General features: G+C 39.3%; 1 protein-coding gene across 7 annotated transcripts in view; it reads left to right on the top strand.

The window, feature by feature from the left end:
• The window catches only part of ZNF568 (zinc finger protein 568), a 69931-nt gene extending 53871 nt beyond the window's left edge, over positions 1-16060 (top strand). For 5 of the 7 annotated variants that reach the window (XM_044256424.1, XM_044256423.1, XM_044256429.1 and 2 more), the window contains 3 exons: positions 7564-7687; positions 8688-8786; positions 12686-16060. In XM_044256424.1, coding sequence (XP_044112359.1) covers positions 7564-7687; positions 8688-8786; positions 12686-14127 — 1665 coding nt within the window. In that variant the 3' untranslated portion in view covers positions 14128-16060. The remainder of the gene's footprint in view (positions 1-7563; positions 7688-8687; positions 8787-12685) is intronic. The other 2 variants (XM_044256425.1, XM_044256431.1) reach the window with 2 other exon arrangements.
• The last annotated feature ends 486 nt before the right edge of the window (positions 16061-16546 follow it).

Genomic DNA, 16546 nt, shown 5'->3' with positions numbered 1-16546 from the left:
TCATTAATTCTGGTCAGTTAGTTCTCAAGGGTTCCTTTCTCTCAAAAGACTAATAAAATACTTTTTGTATTCTGGATTAATCTGTTTCTTTTCTCTGCCTTTTCTTCTGAATTCTGTGAGAACTTGTTGTGTTTGCTTTCCCATTCCCATCCTGGCTAGAACCTTCCTCAGATTCTCAGAGGAAAAACTACACCCTCCCCATCCAGTCTTAGCACATTTTGGTAAGGAAGGAACTCGAGCTTCCCTTGCCCTAAATCCTGGACAACTGTCCATTTCCCGTTATTTCCTCTCCTCAGAGTGGTGAACTGTCCTTTTTTACTTTCTTTCTTTCTTTTATTTAATTAATTTATTTATTTGTCAGAGAGAGAGAGAGAGAGAGCACAATCAGGGGGAAAGGCAGGCAGAGGGAGAGGGAGAAGCAGACTCCCCATGGATCCGGGTGCCCAATGTGGGACTCAATCCCAGGACCCTGGGATCATGACCTGAGCTGAAGGCAGCCGCTTAACCTACAGAGCCCCCCAGGAGCCCCCCTTTCTGTGTCTTCATGAGAAGCTATGTACTGTTTAAAAAAAAAAAATGGTAGAGTCTTACCTATTTTTCTATATGACCATGGACTTCCTCATAACTTCCTCTATATAATGTCATTATATAAGGTTTGGAGAATGTGATAGTGATGGAAATCCACCTGAATGTGTCCTTTAACTGGCAACCTGGAGTTCCCCCAACTCTTACCTCCTGGTCTCAATCCCATTGCTTCTGTGCCTTTCCAGTTCCCTGATCTCATGCCTTTAACCTCACTCCACTGTCTGCATGCCACATCAGACCTTTTGTGTAGGGGTGGATAGTATATTGTTCTCTAATGGGGCTCCCTGGCTCTACTTTTACTCCTTTCCTATGAAATAGTCCAGTCATGTCACATCCTTTATTGAGTGAATCCCTGTTACTTTTAGGACAAGGCTCTAACTCTTTCACATTTGTTATACATTTTCTGTAAAGCACATTCTATATTTATTGGAGCACCAATCCTAATGTTGGAATAAAGCAGTAAGTGAGGATGCATTTAGTCCTGCCAGGGATGACCTGTCATCCAAGACCTTTCCATTCCATTTGCCACCCCTGCCCCCAGGCAATCCTATTAATGTGCATCTTTTTATTACTATGAGTTCATGCAAAATGATTATCGTGTGTTAAGACCCAATGTGATCAGTTTTCTGAATCCTCCAGATATGTCTGAGAAGAATGTGATAGTGATGGAAATTCACCTGAATGTGTGCTTAAACTGGCACATATTTGAATTGGGTGCATTATTCTATATATTACCATTAAATCAAGCTTGTTAATTTTGTTATTTTGTAATTTAAATAATTTCTGTTTTTACTGATTTTGTCTCGTGTCTGTCAGTTATTTCAAGTGATGTGTTCTCTCATAATGATGATGATTTGTCATAATTTTGTTCTTTTATTTATGTGTATGTGTGTCTCAATACATTTATTTTTTATTAGGAGTGTTTATTTTCATCTTTTACCTCCAGTCTTTTTGGTTATTTATGTTTTGGTTGTATCTCTTATAAACACCGTATATTTGGGCTTTGGTTTTTGACCTTTGTCTTTTAATGAGATCATTTAGCCCATTAATACTAACTGCTGAAAAAGGGGCACCTGGCTGTCTCAGTCAGTGGAGCGTGTGACTCTTGATCTTGGGGTTGTAAGTTCAAGCCCCATGGGTGCAGAAATTACTTATAAAATAAAGTCCTTTTTAAAAAAATTGCTGATATAATTGAAAGTATCATTATTGGCTTAGTTTGTGCTTTTTAACCTACCTTTTCCATTTTGTTTTAACCTCCTTTCACCCCTGCGTGAATCTGAAAATTATAAACTAGTTTCAGTTATTTAGTGGTTACCTTAGAAATTTTAATGTATTTTATTTTATTTTTATTTATTTGACAGACAGAGATCACAAGTAGGCAGAGAGGCAGGCAGAGAGAGGGGAAAGCAGGCTCCCCGAGGAGCAGAGAGCCCGATGCGGGGCTCTATCCCAGGACCCCGGGATCATGACCTGAGCTGAAGGCAGAGGCTTTAACCCACCAAGCCACCCAGGTTCCCCAGGAAATTTTAATGTATTTTAATTTAGTGTCAAAAACTAAAGAACATCTTTATGCTCTTGCTGAGTTAGGGAACTAGGCTAATCTAACTGATTAAACAATTTATATTGTTGTCAGATTTTTTTGTTGTTGTTTTGTTTTAAAGATTTTATTTATTTATTTGACTGAGAGAGAGAGATCACAAGTAGGCAGAGCAGCAGGCAGACAGAGAGAAAGTAAAGCAGGTTCCCCACTGAGCAGAGAGCCCTATTCGGGGCTTGATCCCAGGACCCCAGGATCACGACCAGAGCTGAAGGCAGACGCTTAACTGACTGAGTTACCCAGGCGCCCCTGTTGTCAGATGTTTTAATCCTACACTTTTTTTAATCCATAAAACATTTTTATTATTTTATGTATTTTGATGTTAGCTTATCTCTCCACATATTTACCACTTTCTTTGTTCATTATTCTTATATCTTAAACCCTCTACCTTGGGATCATTTTCCTTTAGATGGAAGTACATACTTTAATGAGTTTTGTGAGGGTTTTGATTTGGGGTTTTTTTGAAAAATGTCTTGATTTGCCCCCATTTGTGAAAGGTAATTTTCTCTCAGCTAACTGAAGTAGTTTGCTGTCTTCTGGTTTATACTGTTGCTATTGAATAACCATCTGTCAATCAGACTGGTGTTTCTGTGTAGATAATCTGTCTTTAATCTCAAATTGCTTCTAACATATTCTCTTTTGTTTTTAGTGCTCTGCAGTTTTGGTATAATTGTCTAGGGTTTCTTTCTATTTATTCTCCTTGAGACTCATTGCGCTTCTGAATAATGCCTTCTTTTTCTCTTTTTTTAAGGTAGTAGATTTTTTTAGATTGTAGGAAGTTTTATAGTTCTGTTCTTTTTTTTTTTTTTTTTAAGATTTATTTATTTATTTGTCAGAGAAAGAGAGAGAGCATAGGCAGGCAGAGTGGCAGGCAGGGGCAGAGAGTGAAGCAGGCTTCCTGTTGAGCAAGAAGCTCGATGCGGGACTCGATCTCAGAACCCTGGGATCATGACCTGAGCAGAAGGCAGACGCATAATTGACTGAGCCACCCAGGCATCCTGAATAATGCTTTCTTTTGCTAGTTCTGAAAATTTCTTAGCCATTAGGCCTTTTTTTTTTTTTTTAAATAAGCAAGCTCTGTGCCCAATGTGGGGCTTAAACTCACCACCCCAAGATCAAGAGTCATATGCTCTACCAACTGAGCCGCTAGGTGCCCCTATTAGTTCTTCATTTACTGCCCCTGCTATCAAAAAGGACAACGTGGAAATGAAGAGAGCATTCTGCACAATCTTTTTTTGTATTTGTAGTCCAGTAATTTTTCTCTTCGGAGGTATTTATTCTAGCCTGTGTATGACTTAATTTTAAATATTAGGGTTTTTTGCTCTAGAAATAATTTTTCCTTTTTTTTTTTTTTTTTAAGATTGTATTCATTTATTTGTGAGAGTGAGAGAACACAATGCAGGGGCAGAGGGAGAAGGAGATTCTCCACCAAGTGGGAGCCTGAGGTGGGGCTCAATCCCAGGACTCTGGGATCATGACCTGGGATGAAGGCAGACGTTTAACTTACGAGCCACCCAGGTGCCACTATTTTTTCCTTTTAAGTCTACCTGTCATTTGGAGTGCCTAGGAGCTCAGTCAGTTAAGCATCTACCTTCAGCTCAGGTCATGATGGGATCCAGTCCAGCTTGGACTCCTTGCTCAGTGAGGAGCCTGCTTCTCCCTCTGCCTGCCACTCCCCCTGCTTATGCTCAGTTGTGCTCTCTTTCTCTGACAAATAAAGTCTTTAAAAAAAAAAAAAATCTACCTGTCATTTTTGTGGTTTTGTTTCTCACCATCTTGCCCCTTTTTTGTAACACACCTGTTTTGTATGAATCTTTAGAGATGTGACATTTTTTCCTTAACATTTTATTTTGTTGTGGAAAGTTTAAAATATAGTGGAAATTTGAAACAATTGCATGATTGATTTTCCTGACTCTCTGATCCTGGAATTATGCCTCTGTGCATGTTTTATTTTTATTTAGGGGAAATTCATGTAACATAAATTAACCATTTTATAGTGTACAATTTAGTGGTGTGTAGGCATTTTCCTTGAAATTCTGTTTATGGATTCTTGAGGCCTGGTTGAAGGTTGTTCTTCTAGGCCAGGTCTGTGTTTGCTTCCGCCAAGAACACTGCCAAACCAGAGCCACCTTAAAGTAGGTTTATATAGTGAAAAGAAGGGCCATCTGTACCCCAATGTTTATAGCAGCAATGGCCATGGTCGCCAAACTGTGGAAAGAACCAAGATGTCCTTCAAAGGACGAATGGATAAGGAAGATGTGGTCCATATACACTATGGAGTATTATGCCTCCATCAGAAAGGATGAATACCCAACTTTTGTAGCAACATGGATAGGACTGGAAGAGATTATGCTGAGTGAAATCAGTCAAGCAGAGAGAGTCAATTATCATATGGTTTCACTTATTTGTGGAGCATAACAAATAGCATGGAGGACATGGGGAGTTAGAGAGGAGAAGGGAGTTGGGGGAAATTGGAAGGGGAGGTGAACCATGAGAGACTATGGACTCTAAAAAACAATCTGAGGGGTTTGAATTGGCGGGTGGGTGGGAGGTTGGGGTACCAGGTGGTGGGTATTATAGAGGGCACGGATTGCATGGAGCACTGGGTGTGGTGAAAAAATAATGAATACTGTTATGCCGAAAATAAATAAAAAATAAATTTTAAAAAAAAGTAGTTTATAGATGACAAGTTTTATGGATTCACCTTTGTAATGTGCATGTGAGCCACAGACCTGTGGGAGAGCTGACTTGTTATTATAATTCCTCAGGAGAAAATATTTTTCTTCTACCAATTGCCAGGATTCAAGTCAGCCTGTTTTCCTTGTAGCATCCAAAAATGGGAGTATTGCTTCTATTTTTTCTGTATTTTGTGGGGATGGTCTAGATGTCCCAGGTCTTTGCAGTATAGAACTGTTTAGACTCCCATCTTGACAAGCTTTAGGCTTGGTTTTCTCTCCACCGATTCTCTGAATGTCAAAGCTCACGGTCGTCTTGGCTCTGCACACTTCTATTGGTTCCCCGTTTGATTCAATTTTAGCTTCTGAAGATTACTTTCCTTCTTTGGCAGATCATCATTGCATCCCAAAATGTTTTTAATATTCAGAACGTTATTTTTCACTGGTGATTTGGTCATGGTAACCAGTCCCCACAGAGCTTGATATCCTGTGATTGTCTCTACTTTTCTGTTTTTCCTTCCTGCTTCTGAGCTTTTTAAGGGCAGGTGCTGGATCTAAATCATCACATCCCCAAGTCCCCACACAGAGCCAGAGTCATGGGAAATTTTTATATTATCAGATAAAGGCATTTTGTTTGCAGAACTGCTTCTTTCCTTCCTCTCCTTTCTACCTTTAATTTTCCCTCATAGAAGGCTGTGCTCTGTAGTGACACACAGAGCAGACCAAGCATCTTCTGCTCGACAAGTAGAGAGCCCAGTTCAGGATTTTCTTTTAGGCTCTTCAGAAATGGCTGCATCTGTAAGAGCCAGAAGTGGAAGACTATCAGCTACAGAGTTGGAGAAATCCAGATTCAAAACCCAGCAGTGCCACTGCTAACTGCAGATTTAAATAAATGACTTCACTTATTTGAGCTAAAGTTTCCTTTGAATTAGGACTTACGGGCTTCTTCTGAGGATTCAGACATAGAAGTCACCAGAAACTTAAACTGCTCAAAATGCAGTAACTGTACTTGCGATGCAGTGAACACTGACTATCAGCAACAAGGCTAGGGGTAGCAGTGAGAGGGAATAATGTCAATTAGGAAAGCCAAGTTTAGAAAACTTGTGATCTTCATTGGGAACCAGAATATGTTGGCCACAAAGATTCTGAGAATTGTGGTTTCTTATAAAGCCAATGTAACCTGTGTCCAGATGGTTGAGCTTTGCCAAGACTACTTAGGACCTGCGGGTGCTGGTCTGGCTCAGTAGTGGTGATTCTGGACAGGGTCTTTGTGGTAAGAGATTTCATTCGGGGATTTTAAGGGCCCCAGTTCTGGGATGTGGGAACAAAGCTAAGGAGGTACCTGCTAAACTGAGTCTGTTAGGCGAGAGAGAGGCTGGACACCTCTGTTGCAGAAACTGCTGTCCAGGGCTGGGCCTGCCCAAGTATTCTGTGCTCCTGGGCCTGGGGGCTCCACCATATCTTTGGAATGCCTGCATGGCTGAGGAGCTCAGTGTCTTTCAGGTCGTAGAACAAGAATCTGCCCGGGGCAGGTCAGAACAGGCTCTTCTGGGGCTCAGGTCAGTTGGGAAGGTTGGTTCCTCTAAATACATAATATATAGTTGGATTCTCAGGGGTTCAGGGCAGGCAAAGTTTTGTTACCCTCCCTCAAATCAAGAAAGATACTCATGGAGAGAGAGAGAGAAGGAGAAACACACACTTTTGTAGTATATGTTCATCCTGGGTCACATCAGTGTGAGTCTGGATCTTCCTCCCATCAGTTCTGGCAGATCAGGAGAGTATAGTGAAGGACAGTTTACAGGAACAGGAACATTATAGCCAGATATGTATAAATTGTTGAGGAGAGAAGACTCATACTGCAAAAGAACTTTAGAGAACTTGTGCAACCTAGTACCCCAAAATAAGAACATTGATGTCTATTTTAGAATTTTTGGTCACATGGAAAACTGCTCAAGCTTTAATATTCTGGCATATTTATGGGCATGTGTTGTTAAGAAGTTATTAAATCTTAAGTTGCAAAGCATCATAGAAATCACCAAGTTATATTCAAATCCTATTTTCAGAAATAGAAATTTTATAAAATATTTTTTTTTAAAGATTTTATTTATTTATTTGACAGAGAAAGATCACAAGTAGGCAGAGAGGCAGGCAGAGAGAGAGAGAGGAGGAGGAAGCAGGCTCCCTGCTGAGCAGAGAGCCTGATGCGGGACTCGATCCCAGGACCCTGAGATCATGACCTGAGCCAAAGGCAGCGGCTTAACCAACTGAGCCACCCAGGCGCCCTATAAAATATTTTTTGAATGATTCAGAGTTTTAAGAAGTTTTTCTTTATTGGGAGAATGGGAAGGAGATAGCCACAGGTGTTGTGCAGTGAACATAGAGTATGCTTGCTTGTATAGTTTTATTTAATTGGGAAACACCAGTTGTCTAAACTTTGGTTATTCCCAGACTAGGGGAGGTTAATGGAAGAGGATAGAGCCCAAGTGATTACTCCTGTAGTGTCCCAGGCATGCTTAAGCATGATGTGTGCACCAAGAATAGTGTGTACCTTGGTCTCTCTTGTTTCTACACTGAAGGGCCCAGCACGGTCTGTTTTGTCAACATTGTTACCTTACTAAATTGCCTTCTCCATTTTTTTTTTATTCCCTTGTAAAGATTTTGCCTGTCAATTTTTAAAATAATAAATATATTGATCTGTGGTTTCAGGGTTTCACGTTCAAAGATGTGGCCATTTACTTCTCTCAAAAGGAGTGGGAATGTTTGCACTCTGCCCAGAAGGGTTTGTACTGCGATGTAATGTTGGAGAATTATAACAACCTGATCTCACTGGGTAAGTTATGTGCACCCCCCCCAATTCAGAATTGGTCTTCTGGAATTTTACGTTCTTTGTTATGAATTTCTTTTTATTTATTTATTATTTTTTTTTTAAAGATTTTATTTATTTATTTGACAGAGAGAGATCACAAGCAGGCAGAGAGGCAGGCAGAGAGAGAGGAGGAAGCAGGCTCCCTGCTGAGCAGAGAGCCCGATTCGGGCCTCGATCCCAGGACCCTGAGATCATGACCTGAGCCGAGGCAGCGGCTTAACCCACTGAGCCACCCAGGCGCCCTGTTATGAATTTCTCATGAGTGCTTCTCAAATGCCTGGCTGAATTAATGATTCTTTGTTGCTTCCCAAAAAAGGGATTATCCCTTATGAAGTTAGAATTGGCTGCTCCAGGGGTGCCTGGTGGCTTAGTTGTTCAGTGTTTGCCTTCAGCTCAAGTCAAGATCCCTGGGTCCTGGGATTGAAACCTGCATCAGGCTCCCTGTTATCGAGAAGCCTGCTTCTTCCTCTCCCACTCCCCCTGCTCGCGCGCGCACTCTCTCTCTCTCTCTCTGTCAAATAAATAAATAATCTTAAAAAATAATAATAATTGACTGTTCCATTGGACAGCTTTTCTCTTTTGTTTTGCTTCTCTGACCTTCACCCCTTCTATTGATCTTTAACCTATTTACTCTTTCTTGATAATCATGGATTGATTTTTAGGGGTGCCTGGGTGGCTCAGTGGGTTAAAGCCTCTGCCTTCGGCTCTGGTCATGATCCCAGGGTCCTGGGATTGAGCCCCACATCAGGCTCTCTGCTCCGCTGGGATCCTGCTTCCTCCTCTCTCTCTGCCTGCCTCTCTTGACTACTTGTGATCTCTGTCTGTCAAATAAATAAATAAAATTGTCAATAAATAAATAAATAATTTTTAAAAGATGATCATGGATTGATTTTAATTCTGGTGTATATACAATAACATTGTCTGTTTTTGTTTCTTTTTGTTTTGTTTTGTTTTGTTTTTTGAGCAGGACTTTCTGATTCTAAGCCAGATGTGATTTCCTTATTGGAGCAGGGAAAGGAGCCCTGGGTGGTTAAAAATCAGGATAAAAAAGAATGGTGCCCAGGTGAGTGATGGTGACTCCTGTCAGGACAACTGTGGCAGGTGGTCACCCAGGGGGCCAGTGAGAAAGCAACATGGCTGAGCTCTTAGTAGGAAAGCTGGCTGAAAAGGTCTGAGATCTGGAGAAAAAAGGAAGGATATCTCAGCATGAGGGCTCAGATTTTCTTTCTGCTTACCACTCTTGCTACGTTTCCTCATATTTGCTTCTGATTTCAGGAAGGAAGCACTTTCCTCCTTCGCATGAGACAACCATTTTCCCAGCACTTTGGGTCCAGTTTTGTCCTCTTTAAAGCAGCTATTAATAAAGATAGAAATCACATATCCTAAAATTCACTTAAAGTTTCCTGTTTAGTGGTTTTTAATACAGTAACAGAGTTTTGCAACTGTAACAACCATCTAATTTTAGAATCTTTTCATCACCCTAAAATGAAATCCCATACCTATAAGCAGTCAGTCCCCACACCTAGCCCTAGCCCTTTATTTTTGTAAGGTTGGTAGTGTTATCCCTCCTTCATTCCTGATATCAATATTTGTCTTCTTTCTTTTTTTTTTTTTTTTCCTCTTGGTCAGTATGGCTAAAAGTTTGACAGTTTTGTTGGTTTCCCTGTTCTCCTTTTTCTATTTTGTTTATCTGCCTTCTAATCTTTGTTATTTTCTTCCTTCTGGTATCTTTGGGTTTACTTTGTCCTTTATCTAGTTCCATAATCTGATTTGAGATCTTTATTGGGTTTTGTGGGGGGAGGTTTAATATAGGCATTTTAAGCTATAAATTTCCCTTTAGAATCTGTTTTAACTGTACCCGATAAGTTTTGGTGTGTTAAGTTTTCCTTTCATCCACCTGAAGCATTTTCTAATTTCTCTTCTGATTTCTTCCTTGACCCATCAGTTATTTAAGAACATGTTATTTTTTCTTTCCTTGTTGATCTTCTGGCTAGTTGATCTATCCGTTATTGAAAGTAGAGCATTAAAGTCTTCAATTTGTTGAATTGTCCGTTTTTCTTCCACTCTGTTTTTGCTTCATCTACTTTGGGGCTCTCTTATTAGGTACATACATGCTTATAACTTTTACCATTTCTGTTTTAGCTTTTTATTTTGAAATAATTTAAGATTTAAAGGAGTTACAAAAATAATACAGAGAGTTCCCTTACACCCTACTCAGCTTTCCTAATGATAACATCTTACCGATTCCTAGTACACTGTCAAAACCAGGAAATTGATGTTGACAGAATAGTAGTGGTGAAACAATAAGTAAACCTTATTCAGAAGTCACTGATTTTCACATACTCTCATTTATTTTTATTTTTATTTTTTTGGTGTATATTACTATGAAATTTTATGAAATTATATTACTATGAAATTTTATGATTTATATAACTATTACCACAATTGGGATACAGAACCTTCAGCATTTTAGATATTTTTATAAAATAGTTTTGAAACACGGGGTGCCTGGGTGGCTGAGTGGGTTAAGCCTCTGCCTTCGGCTCAGGTCATGATCCCAGGGTCCTGGGATTGAGCCCCACATCAGGCTCTCTGCTTAGCAGGGAGCCTGCTTTCCCTCCTCTCTCTGCCTGCCTCTCTGCCTACTTGTGATCTCTGTCTGTCAAATAACTAAATAAAATCTTTAAAAATATATATATATATTTGAAACAGTGGTATAAGGCTTAGTTGAATAAAGCCAGATACATAACTTTTAGAGTCAGCATTGTTTTAGTTGTATAAAAAGGATGCTACAAAATATTTGGAATGAAATAAAAGGTAACCATGAATAACCTAGGAAGTAGCTAGGGTCAAGAAGTATTCTGATTTAAGGACTGATTTAAATCCCTAATCACTGATAACCCTGCAGGTTTTCTTTTTTAGAAAACTGGCTGGAGAAATGAGGGTCTTTGGGGGAGAAGGTTATGGGTAAGGGTCTGCTGTGAGAGAATATTAGGGGCTGAATATTACCAATATTAGTAATATTACTAACATTACTAATAGAATATTACCATACTGGTAAGTCTTTTCAGGTCTTGGCAAAGGATACAAAGCTGGGAAGGAGCAGTAGTAGAATCTAGGTGGTATGGTGGAAATGCTGTAGAAGGTAGAGGAACCTATTCATTGAAGGCCCTGAGGAGAGAAGTATTGGGTGGGTGTCCTGGTAGACCTGAATGGAGGTCCACATCATGCAGGCCCTTCTCAACCATGCCTAGGACTTTGGATTTTTTCCCTTAAGGACACTTGGCAGCTATTGAAGGTTTTAAACAAGATGAGAACATGATTGGATTGGATTTCTAAGACCTCTCTCTGGCTGTCCTGTACAGATTGAATCAGAGGATTCATGAGTGAAAATGGTATAACTTGCTAGGAAGGAGCCTGTTTGGGAAGTCCAGGTGATTTCACCTTGTGCTAGAATGAGACCATGGAGTAGGGAAAGCAGAGAGACTCACGGTCGATTTAGGGGAATGATTCTGTAGCTCTGAAGAGTGCACAGGAGAGGAGCAACGGGAGCATCCTTGATGAATGTTACTTTTTGATTTGAGCATTCCTTTAAGGTCCAAATTTATGATTTGAATCCATGCTTTTTATAGCTTTCCTTTTCTACCAGATTTTTCCCCCAAAATATTTGAAATAATAGCATCTTCTGACATCTCTCTGGAACTTCCCATACAGCATAAAATACCAACATCATTTTATCAATCATTATATAGACCTTGCATCTCCCTCTCCTACTCCCCCTGCTTGTGCTTACTCTCTCGCTCCCTCTTGTGTGCCAGATAAATAAAATCTTTTTATTTATTTATTTAGATTTTATTTGTTTATTTGACAGAGACACAGTGAGAGAGGGAACTCTTCTCTCAAGGAACAAGGAACTCTCTCTCAAGGAACAAGCCGGGGAAGTGGGAGAGGGAGAAGCAGGCTTTCCTCTGAGCAGGGAGCCCGATGTGGGGCTCGATCTCAGGACACTAGGATCATGATGCTTAACGACTGAGCCACCAGATGGCCGAAATAAATAAAATCTTTAAAAAATAATGGAGAAATCGATAAAATGATACGTGATAAGTGCACTGCTAAAAAATACAGTAGAGTAATAAGGGGCGTGTTTTGTAAAGAGTGGCCTCATGTTTGAGTAGAGATTAGAATGAAGTATTTAAGCCATATCGATATCTTAGGGAAGAGGCAGAGATTCTGAAGAAGAAATGTGCTTCACAAGTTTGAAGAACATCCAGTTGGTTACGGAGCTGGAGCAGAGTCAGCTGAAGGGAGGAGATTTGCAGTTAAGATCAGAAAGAGAGTAGTGTGGGACAAGTTCAGGGAGGGTTTTATAGACCACATAGGGACTTGGACTTTTACTCTGCCAAAGAGGGAAATCCGGTGGAGACTTTGAGGCAGACAAAAGGCTTAATCTAACTTAACAAGAACACTCTTGCCACTGTGTTAGGTATGGGATATTAGGAGGGCAGCAGGGAAAGTAAGAAAGTATGTTAACCTGGTGAGAGATGGCTTTGGACAAGGTGGTAGAGATACTGGTAGAGAGAAGTAGTCAAGATCTGGATATATTTTGAAGCTAGAGATGAGAAGACTTGCTGTTAGATGTAATTAATGTCTTCCTCCTTTAGATTCTCATTTCGTTGGTCTTAGGTGGTTCCTGGACATCGTATTTGTAATGTTCCTCAACTGATTCTGATTTTCACCAGAGGTGAAGAACTACTTCCTTCACAAGTTCCCCTCATATTCTCTATTCTCTTCTCCCCTGACCCTTGACCCTGGGCTCTCCCCCCGCCCACCCTGCCAAATTTAAGTGCTGTGTTAAGAGTTATTTAAATTATTCACTATTTTTAGTTTGTCATTTCTACCTTAGAACTTCCCTTCTCCTGCCACATGAAAATACCTCCTATTTTCTTTCTTGTTACCTTACAGATTGGGAGTCCAGAAGAGAAACCAAGAATTTATGTCCAAAGGAGCACAGTTATGAAATTAAATCATTGCACCTAGAGATAAAAAGACTCACAAGCTCCGACCTTGAGTGCACTAGGTTTGGAAATAGCAGAGAAATCAAATGCCACTTGGAGAAACAACAGGAGGGACATTTCAGACAACCTGTTATAACCTCTGAGGAAAGGTTCACTTCCACTCAGAACACAGTTCAGAGAGTGCCTCAGACAGTTCACACCAGAGTAAAAACCTACGAATGCAAGAGATGTAAGGAAACTTCCAGGTGCCAGTCACACCATATTCAACATGAAAGAAATCGTAATAAGGAAAAAGACTCTAAATGTGGAGAATGTGGGAAAGCCTTTAGTAGTAAGTCAGACTTGATTAAGCATCAGAGAATTCATGAAAGCAAAAAAAGTAAAGAAAATAAGAAATGTGCTGTTATTCATGGCTCTGAAACAACTAAACCTCAGAGCATTAATACTAGTGAGAAACCTTATAAATGTAAGGAATGTGGGAAAGCCTTTCATTCTAACTCACAACTTAGGAAACATCAAAAGATCCACATAGGTGAGAAACCCTATAAATGTAAGGAGTGTGGGAAGGCCTTTCCGTCTACCTCACAACTTAGTTTACATCAGAGAATTCATACCGATGAGAAATACTATGAATGTAAGGAATGTGGGAAAGCCTTTACCCGTCCCTCACATCTTCTTCGACATCAGAGAATCCATACTGGTGAGAAACCCCATAAATGTAAGGAATGTGGGAAAGCTTTCCGTTACGACACGCAACTTAGTCTTCATCAGCTCATTCATACTGGTGAGAGACGCTATGAATGTAAGGAGTGTGGAAAGGTATATAGTTGTGCCTCACAACTGAGTCTACATCAAAGAATTCATACTGGTGAGAAACCTCATAAATGTAAGGAATGTGGGAAAGCTTTTATCTCTGATTCCCATCTTATTCGACATCAGAGTGTTCATACTGGTGAGAAACCATATAAATGTAAAGAATGTGGGAAGGCCTTTCGTCGTGGCTCGGAACTTACTCGACATCAGAGAGCTCACACTGGTGAGAAACCCTATAAATGTAAGGAATGTAAAATGGCCTTTACTTGTAGCACAGAACTTATTCGACATCAAAAAGTTCACACTGGTGAGAGACCCCATAAATGTAAGGAATGTGGGAAGGCCTTTATTCGAAAGTCAGAACTTACTCATCATGAGAGAAGTCATAGTGGTGAAAAGCCCTATAAGTGTAAGGAATGTGAAAAAGCATTTGGTCGTGGCTCAGAACTTAATCGACACCTGAAAATTCATACTGGTGAGAAACCTTACAAATGCAAGCAATGTGGGAAGGCCTTTATTCGTGGTTCACACCTTAGTAAACATCAAAGAATTCACACAGGAAAGAGGAGTGAATGAAGTTATGTGGGAAGGCTCAAAATTTTATGGACCTCTGCAAAGTCAAACTAGTAAAACACGAAAACCCCTGTGATTTTAAGAAATGTGGGATAGCCTTTGAAAATAACTTCATATCGGAGCTTACACTGTGGATACAGGGCCTTTATTTGAGGGCCATAATTTATTTGACATGTGTTAATGTTGATATACTTTATAAATGTTAGGGATTGAGAGGGTTCTATTTATGTTTCAAAATTTACTAGATACCAAGGTTCAAATGATATAAAAGTGAAAAGACTCCTTGAATGTAAGGAAAGTGGGAAGGCTTTGGAAGGCAGTTAATGTGTCAGAGACTCATACCAACAATTCGCAACATCAAGGTCATTTGGCCTGGGGGAAATCAAGAGGATTTATAATATAAATTTCATAAATATAGGAGACCAATTTGCTTTAGCTAACAAATTACTCATCTCACTTCATACTTGAGGAAGACTGCAGTAATGTTAAAAGTGCAGCTGATTCTTCCATCCCACTCAGATCTTAAATATTTGCAAGCTTTTCCTCTAAAATTAACTTAAACTGACGCAGAGTGGTAAAGGATTTAAGCAATGCTCAGTCTTACTTGCCTTTTAGGGCAAATTACTTAACTAGATCTAAACTTTCTCAGTTATAAATTAATGTTAGCACCATCTTATTAGCATTATAAGATTAAATAATTACATTATATCCCATAGAACATTGTATGGCTCATATTGAAAGTGAGTTAAATAGCTGCTTCTATTTATTTTCATATTTGTGGATAGAGATCATATGAGAGGAAGACTTTTATATGTACCATGACTATGGGAACATCTTCTATCATCTTTTGAATGTCAGGTAATTCCTTCTGGAGAATAATTGAAAACCAAACTTTTTGTTCACCTTGCCCTCTTGCCTCACTAGGGGAAAAAAAATCAAGGCAAGTTACAATTTGGAGTGAATGACAGAAAACTCCATGTTGAAAGTTGTAGGATGCAATAGAGCTATCCTTAGGAAAATTAACTTCTTTTAATATGTGTAGAAAATATGGACAGTTAATGGCCACGATTCATTGTCGGTGCACTGTACTTGGTACACAGCCTGTTCTAATAGGTTCCCTGGAAACCCTTGTTGATATCTGAGGAATGAGAGAGTGAATGAATAAGCAGTCAGCTCTAGTGTGTAGAAAAGCTCTAACTAACCAGTTAAGAGCAAAGCCAAAAACAAAGCAACAACAACAACAATCCTAAAAAAATTCCTGAGGTGGGAGGAAAAAACCCTCAAGCATCATGAATGAGAGGAAATGTAACTAAAAAAGAGTTTTAAAGAAAAAAGGCAATATTGTTGTGACAGATACTGTTGGTTGCCTATCTGTTGGTGTTAGCCATTCTCCCTTTGCCAGGACTGTCCGCTGCTCATCTAAAGTCTAGGTCTTGCTCTCCTAGTTTGCTTTGCATCTGGGCATGTATGTAACAGTCCTAGCCATACAAGATCTGAGCAAAATTCTGCAAGTAGGCTTCAGGTTAAATTTTCTTGCCCAACAAAATAGGAGGAAATAGTCCTCTTATATACAGGATGCATGTCTGTTTGTCTGTGTGATACTGGAATTGTGGCCATTTTGCTACCGGAGGGGTGAAAGGCTGAGATTGATATGCAGGATAGATTGGAATTACCTGCATCCTTGACGTTGTTGAACTGAGGAACTGCAGAGCTGCCCTGCCCCTGAATTTTGAGTAAAATAACAAACTTCATGCATATCTGTTTTAAGTTTGTACTCAATTTTTTATGATAGACCTGAGTCCTGGGGAAAAAATGTATGTGTGTGTGTGTGTGTGTGTACACCTTTAATTTAGTAAGATGAGGAAATGTTTATATTCAGCTTTTTATATTATATCTGAAAATGTGGAAGAGCATTATTAAATATTTTTTAAACAGGTACACATATATTCTACTTTGCTTTAGTAAGACATGGGAAATGGTTTTTGTTTGCTTTTTACATTCAGCATTGTATTGTGTGTGTGTATATTCAGCTCTTTAAAGCATGGCTGAAATCTTGAAAGAGTATTTTTCTGAATAAAGTAAGAACCAATTAAAAAAAACTGATTAAAGAGGTATTCATGATTCCTCTAGTATCAGCATATCTAACAGATAAAATCTTCTAAGTTTCCAAGATACAGTCACAGCTATGAGGCTAGCATAACCCTATAAAGAAACTTGGAAAAAAAAAATAAAATACTATTGTTACTCTCCAAAAAAAAAAAAAAGAAACTTGGAAAAGGACAACATTCAAATCAGCTCTAAAAATAATCTACTGTACTTATGGTATATGAATATTCCAATTAAAATAGCAAATCAAATCTAGCAGCCCATTGAAGAAAGCGTTTTTTTTTGTTTGTTTTTGTCTTGTTTGGAATAAAATGGT

Source organism: Neovison vison, chromosome 7 (genome assembly GCF_020171115.1).
Source record: "Neovison vison isolate M4711 chromosome 7, ASM_NN_V1, whole genome shotgun sequence".
NCBI classification, from domain to species: Eukaryota; Metazoa; Chordata; class Mammalia; order Carnivora; family Mustelidae; genus Neogale; species Neogale vison.
The sequence above is the reverse complement of the archived record's forward strand: the minus strand, read 5'-3'. Positions and strand labels throughout refer to the sequence as shown.